Consider the following 12,493-nt stretch of genomic DNA (forward strand, 5'->3'; position numbering starts at 1 on the left):
TAATTTATTTCTTCCAAATAAGATTTTTGCTAACTAAAAATTGAGAGAACTTATAAGAACATAATGTATTAAAATATGATTACTTTTTTATCACATAAAAACGTAGCTTTAGGTAATTTGAAATTATATAAATACTTGATTACCAATAGTAACTTAAATTATTTTTAATTGTTTTTGTTAGCTTGGTTTGTAGAAGCAAATCAGAATGTACAATTTTAATTAAAAAATAATGATCAAACATTTCTTTTACAGTGGATCAGGACAAACAATTAAAATGCAGACAGAAAACTTGGGTGTCATTTATTATGTCAACAAGGACTTTAAAAATGAATATAAAGGAATGTTACTACAAAAGGTAGAAAAGAGTGTGGAAGAAGATTATGTGACTAATATTCGAAATAATTGCTGGAAAGAAAGACAACAAAGTAAGTTTACATTTTAAATGTTTAACATTTAAAAATTTATTCAGAGTTTTGGAATTGATTACTGAAGATTTCTTTACTCAAGGGATGTTCTAAAATTGCCTGGCACCTACCTGGAGCCTGGTACTTAAGTGAGACAATGTGTTTTAATGTACTTGCGGCCTTATAACAATATTTGGCACGTGGCAAAGACAATGGTATTTGTGTTATTGTTGTTCTTAGTAACTATAGGTGGAATAAGTAGATAGTATCAAATTTCATTGTATTTAAGATGTTGATGGTTGTAACATGCATCATTATTTTATGACCACTAAGAAAGAAAGTCTTGGCATAAACAATGTCATCAGTTTTAATATACATCCTGTTTCAGAATTAACTTTGAAACTCTTCATTAATTTAGCTTCAACAGGTAGCACTGTTAGTGTACAATGAGTTTTGTTGACAATTCATTTTACTTTACTTATTTTGTATGTAAGAAAGTTCTTGTGAACACTTAATTGTTTAGCATCTTCCAGCCTCAGCTTCCTTAATTTAGTTGTTTCTATAAAAAGATTGACCATAAGAATCTGCTGAAATGTTCCTTGTGAACTGTTTATTATAGTTTTTTGTCTGTTCCAAGTCATAAAGTAGATTATATAGTATAGACTTTGGAATTAAATAGACTGAAATTGAATCCTAGCTCTGAAATTTTTAGCTGAGTGAGTAGTACCAAATATTCTAACCTCATGTATAAGATGGATGATAATGATCAGTGGGAAGAGGAATAACTATAGTTTATATAATACCTATTTTCTCAGTCATTGTCCCAAGCACTTTATGTATATTAACTTATTTAAAATCTACAACAACACTGAGGTTGTTATACCCAATTTGCATGTGAGGAAACTGTGCCAAAGAGAGATTAATTATTAACTTGCCAAAGTCATTAAGGTAATCTGTGAATCAAAACCTATTTGCTTTCAGAATCTAGGCAGTGTGCTCTACAGTCTTCTCATTAATACCTAACTTTATGGGTTTGTTATGAAAATTAAATCAGGGAATAGCTAAAGTGTTTCACATGCAGTAAATACTCAGAAAATGGAAGCAGTTAACATTATTTCTTATCTACTAGGGAAAATTTGATAAACCATTACCTTTATATATTTCTCAGAGAGTTCTTATCTCTAGCCTTGGTTTCTTCTTCTATATTTTGATAATTAGAGTAGAAACCTCCTTGGTGTTTGAGTCTCTGAGTCTGTGAATCAGTATGTTCTCAATGTAGAGAAGGTTACCTTAGTGGTTTTCAACTGGGAATGATTTGCTCCCACCTCCCAGTGGACATTTGATAATGTCTGGAAACTTTATGTGAATCAACATGGGGTTGGAGTAGAAGAGATTGCTTCTAGCATCTAAATGGGTTAAGGCCAGGGATGCTGCTGAAACATTCTGCAGTGCACAGGACAGCCTCCACAACAAAAATTATCTAGCCCTATATGCCAGTATTGTTGAGGTTGAGAAACTGTGCATCAGCCAAATGTCTTAAGAGAAGTATTTACCAAATTTTATTTATTTAATTTTATTTCACTTAATTTTTTTATCTGTAATACCTCACACAACTGTTGGATGAATGAGTAATGGATTCATATGAATGAATGACAGGGCTCTGGTGTCTCAGATGGTAAAGAATCTCCCTGCAATGTGGGAGACCCTGGGTTAGGATGATCCCCTGGAGAAGGGAATGGCAACCCACTCCAGTATTCTTGCCCGGAGAATTCTATGGACGGAGAAGCCTGGTGAGTTACAGTCCACAAGGTTGCAAAGAGTCAGACACAACTGAGCAACTAATACTCACACACACATGAATGAATGCAAGGCCTACCTATTTTGTGCTAAAAGAATGATGAGTACATTACATATATCACTTTCAAATACAAGTTCTAGTCCCCAGCCAAAAACGGGTGATTTTTGAGTTTTGCATGCTTATATTCTATTAAATAATAGGGAAGTGACTGCATAAATAGAAAGGAAAGATAACTCACATTTATGGATGAAAGTGTAATGTTATGTTTAAAGTGTTGGCTCTGGGAATCCCTTGCAAGATCCTGGCTTCATCAACACGGTTACCTAGGCCAAGTTACTCAACCTCTCTAAATCTCAGTTATCTCATCATTAAAATATGGACCAGAACAGATAATATTTGTTAACACTTAGCATAATGCCTTGTACCCATATGTATTCTATATTACTGTTTATTATAATTTTGTTTTACTCTTTCCCTAGCATGAGCCAAGTGGGGTTTTTTTTTTTGCATAATTTAATCTCTTAATAGTTCAACAAGATCACTATCAATTGGTTTCATGGACCCTTCAGTCCATCTTCTGTCCACTATACCACATTGTCTACAGCTATATTGTACACATTTACATGTGTCTTTCAAAGTTACTATCAGAAGTTTTAGCTAAATCTGTTTTAATGTCATTATTTATAAAACAACTTGCTTGTGTTCAAAAATATCAATGAAATAAGACAAAGCTCTTAAAGACAAAGAGACATGACTACTGAATACGGTATGTGATCCCAAATTGAATCCTGGGTGGGAGGAAACCGTTATAAAGGACATCATTGGGACAATTGGTGAAATTTGAATATGGACTATGTATTAGATAATAGTATTATGTCTAATAGTATTATGTCATTGTTAAATTTATGGATTTGAAAATTGTATTGTGGTTATATAAGAGAATGCCCTTGTTCTTAGGAGAAACTTGCTGAAGTATTAGGAATGAAAGGTCATGATGCCTGTAACTTAACTCTCAAAAAGTTCTGCAAAATAATCGCCACCACAACAGTAACAGCAGCCTTTGCTGTAGAACGCTAAAGCAGATCTGACAGAATGTGAAAAATTAGTCAATCAAGCTAAAGGGCTTTAGAATGTTTATTGTGGTACTCTTTAACTTGTGTATATTTGAAATTTTTAAAATAAACTTCAGCAAATTCAGCCTCTTAATGAAAGTGAAAGTGGAGAGTGAAAAAGTTGGCTTAAAGCTCAACATTCAGAAAACGAAGGTCATGGCATCTGGTCCCACCACTTCATGGGAAATAGATGGGGAAACAGTAGAAACAGTGTCAGACTTTATTTTTTCTGGGCTCCAAAATCACTACAGATAGTGACTGCAGCCATGAAATTAAAAGACACTTACTCCTTGGAAGGAAAGTTATGACCAACCTAGATAGCATATTCAAAAGCAGAGACATTACTTTGCCAACAAAGGTTCGTCTAGTCAAGGCTCTGGTTTTTCCTGTGGTCATGTATGGATGTGAGAGTTGGACTGTGAAGAAGGCTGAGCACTGAAGAATTGATGCTTTTGAACTGTGGTGTTAGAGAAGACTCTTGAGAGTCCCTTGGACTGCAAGGAGATCCAACCAATCCATTCTGAAGGAGATCAGCCCTGGGATTTCTTTGGAAGGAATGATGCTAAAGCTGAAACTCCAGTACTTTGGCCACCTCATGCAAAGAGTTGACTCATTGGAAAAGACTCTGATGCTGGGAGGGATTGGGGGCAAGAGGAGAAGGGGATGACAGAGGATGAGATGGCTAGATGGCATCACTGACTCGATGGACATGAGTCTCAGTGAACTCCGGGAGTTGGTGATGGACAGGGAGGCCTGGCGTGCTGTGATTCATGGGGTCGTAAAGAGTCGGACACGACTGAGTGACTGATCTGATCGGATATATAGGTTAAAGGCTTGGATACTCTTTCGCCAGCATTTTTCTGTTTTGAAGTCACTTCTAATACTGTTATAGGTCTAGATTGGTTAAATGGGTGTTTTATAAAATACAAGCAGTAATCTGAGGTAATGGAAAGAATATTAGGCTAGGAGGTAAAGATTTGAATTGGCATCTAGATTCTGCCATTTACTAGCTCTATGAACTTTGGTTTATCTACCTCACTTGAAAAGAATCATCTGCAGATGGATTTTTTGCACAGAGTCGGACACAACTGAAGCAACATAGCAGCAGCAGCAGCACTTGTAAATAAAAGCAGTGGAATGATTTTGATTGATTGGTTAAATCCTGATTGATCATTTCTGAAGATTTTTACAAATAGAATATACACTTATCTTTGAGTTTATTTTGAATATCATCTTGATTGATGTCTTCTAATTTAGTCTCTGATATTGGTTACATCTTATTTAAAGTGCTCCCACCCTTTAGAAGTGTTAATAGTGAAATGGCTGAGACTACCAGGAAAATGACAAGGAATAAGTTCCCTGAAGAATGTTTGATTTCTAGTCTATATTTCTTTACTAATGTTACCTATATATTGAAGGAAGGCTCAAAAGTACTTATTTGCTAAATACCACTACTCTGATTGTATAGTAAGGTTTTTTTTTTCTTTTTTGTGTTCCTTCAATAAGTTTAGTATATATGGTTTCTAGAAATTATTGGTTTATTTGGCTGTGCCAGACCTTAGTTGTAGCACTTGGATCTCTAGCTGTGGCATGAAAGGATCAAACCTGAGCCCCTGCATTAATTCAGATAAACTCAGAACAAGATTATAAATTTTTCTACTCAGACCTCAATATAATTAATTAATCTGGAACTTTAATAAAGGTCACAGCAAAAACAACCACTGACAGTATTGAATAGCATGTGATATCTTTGGGGAAAGAGATCCAGAGGATGCTTTAGAGCAGTTGTTTTTAAACTTTTGGGGACAGGAGTGGAGGAGGGAAAGGGTTGATAGGATACTATTCTTATTTCTTTTCTAGAGCAACTTGTATTTATTTTATGTGGTAAGATTCTACATGGCTTTTAGGTCTAGTACTTGGATTTCTTTCAAAAAGAAAACAGCTAATAAGAGACTTCCCTGGTGGTCCAGTGGCTGGGACTCTGAGCTCCTAATGCCGGGGTCCCCGGTTCAATCCTTGGTCAGGAAATTAGATCCTACATGCAACAACTAAGAGTTCACATGCAAAAATTAAAGATTCCACATGCTACAGTGAAGGTTGAAGATCTTGTGTGCTGTAACTAAGACCTGGCCTAGCCAAATTTAAAAACAAAAAACAGTTAATAGAAATATTTTGAAGGGCTTCTATGAAGCATCATGAGTTTAAACAACTAGTTGATCTAAATTATTTACTTAGCAAAATATTTTTGTTTGTTAACAGAAACAGATATGCAGTATGCAGCAAAAGTTTACCATGATGAACGACTCCGAAGGAAGGCAGAAGCCTTAAGCATGGACAACTGTAAAGAGTTGGAGCGGCTGACCAGTATTTATAAAGGAGGATGAATGGGAATTTTATTTATACCTTTTAGAGTACTTTCTATTTTTTCTGTAAGTTTAGTTTCATCATGAGAGCTAAAGAAAAAGATTTGATATTGAAAACTAAACTGAATAGTTGATCCTGAAATCTTGGACTGTTTATGACCTACTGGCTCCTTTAAATAGTAAGAAAATGAAAACTAAAATTATTATTTAGTTATGCTTCTGTAATTATTTTTACTTTAAAAGCTTATATGATTCCTAACTAAAAATGTCTTGAGAAAGGATTATCATACCTGTAGCAATTTCTGGTTTTTAGATCCTCCATTTTTTTCCCTTGTCATGTAAATATTTATAGAATGATCATTTTGTGTATATACAGTTTATTGCCTTTTTATTTAAATTCTTTTGGGTTTAACTCCATGAGACACTTTAGTTTAAATTGACAGAATAAATGTTTTATGACAAAATTACATTTTTCTTGTCAGATGTCAAATATGTGGAGTTTACAATGAAACTATCAAAAAGAGAAGAAAAAAACAGAAGCTGTTTAACTTGTGTAAAATCTTGTAGCATTATCAGCTTAGAGAAAATTGATATTTTTAATATTGCCATTATATTCTAAAGTATATATTGAGATAAATGAACTGGTGTAAAGTATCATTTTGCTATTTATTTAGTTTATGAATTGCTAAGCCATGCATAGAAATGAAATGCTATACCGATAGATTTTAAAGAAAATATGAGGAAATGGCTATATAAATATTAACCAAAAAGGGTCTTCAGCAGTAAATTGCAGTTACATCATTTGCAATTCCAATAACTAAAAGGCCCCCACATGTTCATATGTACATCTTTGAAGGCTGCTAAAATTTATGAAGAAAAGGACCTACCTGTTTTACCCCTTGCCCCGTGGAAATCTGCAGTTTCTTCTTAGTGATCATTTAAGCAGGATCCAAAAGTAAATGGGTTCTTACTATTGTCTAAGTAATAAGAAAAATTACTACTAAAATGAAGCTTGTGCCTTTTAACCTGATTGCCAACTGTTAAACATATACGTAGATTACAGCACACTTACTTGATCAGAGCATGATCTGTTTGGCCATACGGACAGTAAACAGAAATATAGCAGCAGGTAGAATAGTGATTTATAGCAGGTTATCTTTACAAAATTGGAGCTCAGATTTATTCACCATTAAGTAATTCAATTAATCCTATAGGAATAAGCTCCTTACAGTTACATCCAAAAATGTAAATTGGAAAAATCAGCTGGAAATTGAAGTTTTTGGTGCCTATATATTAGATATGAAGCTATTTGATTTCTAGTCTTCTATGGTTTAACAAGTTGTAGTACTTTAATGATTTTGCTTTCATACTCATTTAACAGAACATAAACACATCTTTGGTTTTTTTTCTGTGTGTGGGAGAATGCTGGTTAGAGTGTGGTGTTCTTTTATTTAAAGTTTTTTTCCTGAGTATAATTTATATAGCATATGTTGAATAGAACTTCTGAAATGACCATTCTTTTTTAAATGTTCTCTTATCAATAGAAATGCCTTGATTGAATTAGTCGTTTAACTAAACAACATACTGTCCTAGAAAAACTGGACAGCTTAACCAACTTTCTTTAGAAATGTAACCTTAAAAAAAAAAATAAAATAGCGTGCCTAAAAGAAAATATAATCTAAAATGTTTTCTTCAGCCTATAGAATGAGTTTCTTAAAAAAATAAAGTAATAGCATTCTAATTAACTGAAAGTTTATATGCACCAAAAAACTTATAAAAATTTAAATGAAAAAATTCCATCCATTAATTTTCTGGTTTTAATGGGAAATTTACACTATTGTGATTGATGTTTATGTGAATTGAACTCTTGTTGACTGATTGTTTTTCCCTTAATCCTGATTTTAAAGGAACAGGTGAAGTTATCATGTTAAGTGAAGTTATATATTACGAAGTCATACATGGCTTTTGGACAGTATTATATTTCAGTTGCATTACATTAAATTTCATGAAATGTGTTTGATAAAATGTTCAAATGACTTTGGTAAAGGACTGATTGAGTGCCTGACAATTTAAGCTACATGTAAAGTATGCAAGTAAAGAGTAAGTCCTTAATGTCACCTATGTCATGATGTAAAGGCCCATCCAAGTAAGTGTCTTAGAATTTTGGGTTAATTCTACAAAGTAAAATGACCTAATCTATGTTTGTTTGTTTCTGTAATCAAAGTATAGTTGATTTTCAGTGTCAGCTATCTTAAAACGTAAGATTCTCACTTTTTCTGCTCTTCTAACAAAAATCCCAATGTTTTGCCATCGTATTTTTAGCTACCTGAGCTCTCCAATTTAATGTGATAACTTGTCCTCTTCATTTTAATCATTGCCTAAATGCTCTCAGTTTTTGAATATTGCTTTACTAGCTTCTCTGACTGGTATTTTAGAAGTTTGGAAACAATTATATTTATTAATGCTTTACATTTTTATCCCTTTTAAACACACACACAGACATCAATGTTCTTGCAGGAATTTGGGGGAAAGTAAAATAGTACCTTTTCTCCCCCTCTTTTGATTTTTTTTGTTTCCCGATAGATGTTAGTCCTTTGTAAGTTTTGGAACTTATTGTGAGCAAATCTGAGAATTTAATTCTTGACAATGAGAAATAATAAGTGAAACTATGTTTTGGGAACAGACTGCATTTGAATGCTTAAATAAGTATTTGTTTCGTAATCATTCCATTCTTATTTATGATCTACAAAGATTTGGTAGAGAAAAGTAAATCCTTAAGGTACATGTGTGCCAGTGCATTAGGCCTTTCTGCTTGTATGTCACCTCAGGTTTTATTGGTAAGAACAGGAAGGTAGAATTCCAGCTCTTTATTTTAATTGCACTTTAATGCTTAAGTGTTCTTCCTGTTGCATCTTTAGTTACACTATTATGTAAAATAGATCCTGAGAGAAATGATTAACCTCTTGACTTCCCTTTGTTGATCTGTAGTATTTTTAAATGCAGGTGTTATTTAACAGATGTGACATGTTAATATTACTTAATAATTCATTCAACAGATTTCATTTAAAAACTCCCACCTGTGTAAAGGCAGTGAAATATTCCATGATGTTGGCCTAAGGACCAATAAGCCGTCTTTTTAGTTAAGTAAGAATTATGTCAAAAGACCAAAAGATTCAAAAGGAGAATTTGTGCACTTACTTAGCTTCTCCATAAGAAGCTTGTGTTCAGTATTACTATACTGTTGTCTGTCTTCATACTGAGTAACCAACTGAAAGGGCATTTATAATCTTTTTTTTTAAACAGAAAACCTTCTGAAAATGAATAATAGATCTTAATTTTAATCGGTACTAGATAGCTGAAAGATTTTGTCTCTTGGCCACATTGGACTACTGTTTAAAGTTTGTAAAATTCTTTATATAGTCTCATAATAACATCATAGTTTCCGGGTTTTTGTTTTTGTTTTGTTTAATTTTTAAAGAAAAAGTGCATAGAATGAGCATCTTCAGGAACTCTTGTACATCCCTTTAATCATCTGGCAGGCAATACAGTCCTCGAATTCAGGCTTCCTTTCTGGTTTTATTACTATTAAATAGACAGTTTCATATAAATGGAAACATTTTCCCTCAAAACACTAGTTCAGAACATATTCCTTATATTAAGGATTATGTAACCACATCTTTTGTAAATTCCTTGTGTGTAACTTTCCTGTTGGTATGTAATTTCTTTTCATTTAATTTTATTATCTGCTGGTTTTGGGGCCAATAGATTTGTGAATATTCTCTGGATGTGTCCATGTATAGATGTATATATATAGATAAATATATATATATAAATATATTTTCCAGCTAATACCTCAAATGTGTGATTGTTTAATATATACCACATTATGTTTGCACAGTGCAGGGCTTCCATTAGCAGTGGATTTTCTTATTTCTAAATTTGAAAATCAGTCCATAGAATTTCATTGGTGTGAGTTCTTTTTGTTGATCTTTTCCATATTTTAACAGAGATTCCTACTATAAGGCCCATACTTCAAATATAATTGTATTTTCTATAGCAGTCTGGAAATATATAAGGGGTAAGAAGTGTTTTTTGCAATGTTTTAGTAAGTTTTCATTAAAAATTGGGATTACTGATTGCAAAACTGTCTGGTAATGCATAACAGATGACATCTGGCATGAATGTGAATGTCTTATTCACTTCAGTACAGGAGTTGGGAGACTCTAATCTGATATTCTACTTTGCCATTTAATAGTACCACTAAAATAATAGATTTTTCAGTGACATTGGAGTATTTTAAGCATCGATTTTAAAATGAATTGTTTTGGATTCTGGATGGATGTCTGTGTCAGTGAAAAGAAAGAAACTCACACATAAATGGTATTTTTGTAATTTATTTGTATTAAGAAATGCTTCTTACCTTTTTTTTTTTTTTCAGTTTTTGGATTGCTACATAAGACTTTTCTTTCCATATAAAGCTTAGATCATGTGTTTTTTTAAAAGCTGCAGGTAATTTTCAAGGTGTGATGGAATTTTAATGGAAGCCTTGTATAAGTTAAATGAAGTGAAATTGGTAAAGATCTTATTTGTCTATAGTGCATTCAAAATTATACAGTTAGATTTAAAAATGAAATGTCTGAGTTGTAAAATATTTAATGTTGTATCAGACTTACATAAAATGAAATTTTCTGTGTGAGAACTCTGTTAAAGAAAATACATTTGATTTTTAATGAATGTTCTGAATGATTTATGATGAATTTTTGTCTTTCAGTCTTTGCAGTTTATCTCAATATATGAATAAAAAGGTCTGTTCTCACTGTAAAGGATTTGTTCTTATCATGTTTTATATTCTTACTATGACTTTTCTTTCATTCATTCAACCAGTCAACAAACGTATGAATATTTGCTATGACCTAGGAAGTAATGTGGGAATTAATCACTGAAAAAGACCAAAATCTTCATGAAGTTTACATCTAGCAAGGGAAATAAATGTCAAGTAAATAACTACTTATGATAAATGCTATAAAGAAAATTACAAGGTACAATGAAAGCATGTATCTAGAAAACTTTTGGAGAAGGCATTGGCACCCCACTCCAATACTCTTGCCTGGAAAATCCCACGGATGGAGGAGCCTGGTAGGCTGCAGACCATGGGGTCTCGAAGAGTCGGACACGACTGAGCAACTTCACTTTCACTTTTCCCTTTCATGCACTGGAGAAGGACATGGCAACCCACTCCAGTGTTCTTGCCTGGAGAATCCCAGGGACGGGGGAGCCTGGTGGGCTGCCGTCTATGGGGTCGCACAGAGTCGGGACACGACTGAAGCAACTTAGCAGCAGCAGCAGAAAACTTTACTCTGGGAGGTTAGGGAAGTTTTCTCTGAGAATGTGAGTTTAAGCTGAAACCCATAAGATGAGATAAGTCAGAGTGAGGTGAATGCTGGATAAGTATTTCAGGCAGAGTGTGCTAAGTAGATAAGGTCATAGAAACTTTACAGAAGTGAAAACAAACTTGTAAGATTATGACCTAGGGACCGAGACCAAGTTAGAGAATTAAGGGCCAAATCCCATGAGGCTATATATATATATACATACATACATATATATATATATATACACACATATATATATACATACATACACACACACATATATATAGTTCATCTAAATTTAGTTCATCTAAATTTGAGGTTATGTCAGGCAGGAAAGATGGCAGGGGTGTCTAAGATGTTGACAAGTGAGTAATTTCACTATTAGATGTAAGCCAGAGATCAAGGGAATTAGCGATCTCTGAAGTGACTGGTGCGTGACAATGGGTGAGAGTACAGTAGAGAAAGTTATTGTATAGATCTTAAATTGCATTTTCCACGGACTACATTCCAAACCACAGGCAGAATCAAAATTTATAAGACATTTTACAACTCAGCCAGTGTAAGTTATAAAATTTTTATTTTTGTATGTTGGAGAATCAGCAAGCTTCTCCTTCCCATTTAAGTTTGCATACCAGCTAGAATTTTTACACAGATAGTGGAACCAACCTAAATTCAGATGATTGTTTATTTTTTGATAGGAAACCAAAATTTTTTTAAAAAGTGAGAATTAAAAAACAATTTTTTTAAAGCTGTATTCAACAGCTGAGAGAAATTTAAGCTAAAGAGAAGCAAAAACAAAGGCTCTGATATAACAAAGTCAGAGCAGGTGTATGTTAACTATATAATGTACTATTATGCAAAATAGCAAATTTGTATAATGAGATAAAAATTTTATGTGCATAGGCATGCATACAATGTCTGTTTCTTTCTGAACCTCAGCAATCATCTGTTACATCCCACTTTGGAGAACTGGCATATCGTGCTGATTATCTTTTAGGTCAGTAAATATTTCCCTTAGTCCTGGACTAACAGCAGTGTTATTGATGGGTAAATGCAAACAGATCAGTCTGAGTACATAAGGACTTCTACTGACGTGCCATAATTTAGAAACCACCATGCTTGGAAATTAAAAATCTTACTAGATTTTTCAATTTGCAGACGTTAGTGGTGGTATTTGGTATCTGAAGATCTTGGAAAGCTGTGCTCTCCCTTTTTGCCACTCAAGAGGAAGAAAAAAATCAGCAATGTTTTCCAGGTCAACTACTATGTAATAATGTTATTAAGATGTATAATTTTGTTAAAATGAAAAGTAATGCTTCCAGAAATTAGAAGTCTTGCTAGAGTTCATATTTTTATTTGACTCCAAACTTAGGGGCAAATGAAGGGGAGAAACAGTGGGGAAATGAGAAATGAGTTTTAGTCAGGGTCAAGACTAATGACTTCT

At 33.4% G+C, this 12,493-nt stretch overlaps 1 protein-coding gene across 3 annotated transcripts in view; it reads left to right on the forward strand.

The window, feature by feature from the left end:
* DNAJB14 (DnaJ heat shock protein family (Hsp40) member B14) overlaps positions 1–10,500 on the forward strand; it is a 43,462-nt gene extending 32,962 nt beyond the window's left edge. For all 3 annotated transcript variants that reach the window (XM_006052487.4, XM_006052489.4, XM_006052488.4), the window contains 2 exons: positions 253–425; positions 5,574–10,500. In XM_006052487.4, coding sequence (XP_006052549.1) covers positions 253–425; positions 5,574–5,698 — 298 coding nt within the window. In that variant the 3' untranslated portion in view covers positions 5,699–10,500. The remainder of the gene's footprint in view (positions 1–252; positions 426–5,573) is intronic.
* The last annotated feature ends 1,993 nt before the right edge of the window (positions 10,501–12,493 follow it).

Source organism: Bubalus bubalis, chromosome 7 (assembly GCF_019923935.1).
Source record: "Bubalus bubalis isolate 160015118507 breed Murrah chromosome 7, NDDB_SH_1, whole genome shotgun sequence".
Classification (NCBI taxonomy): domain Eukaryota; kingdom Metazoa; phylum Chordata; class Mammalia; order Artiodactyla; family Bovidae; genus Bubalus; species Bubalus bubalis.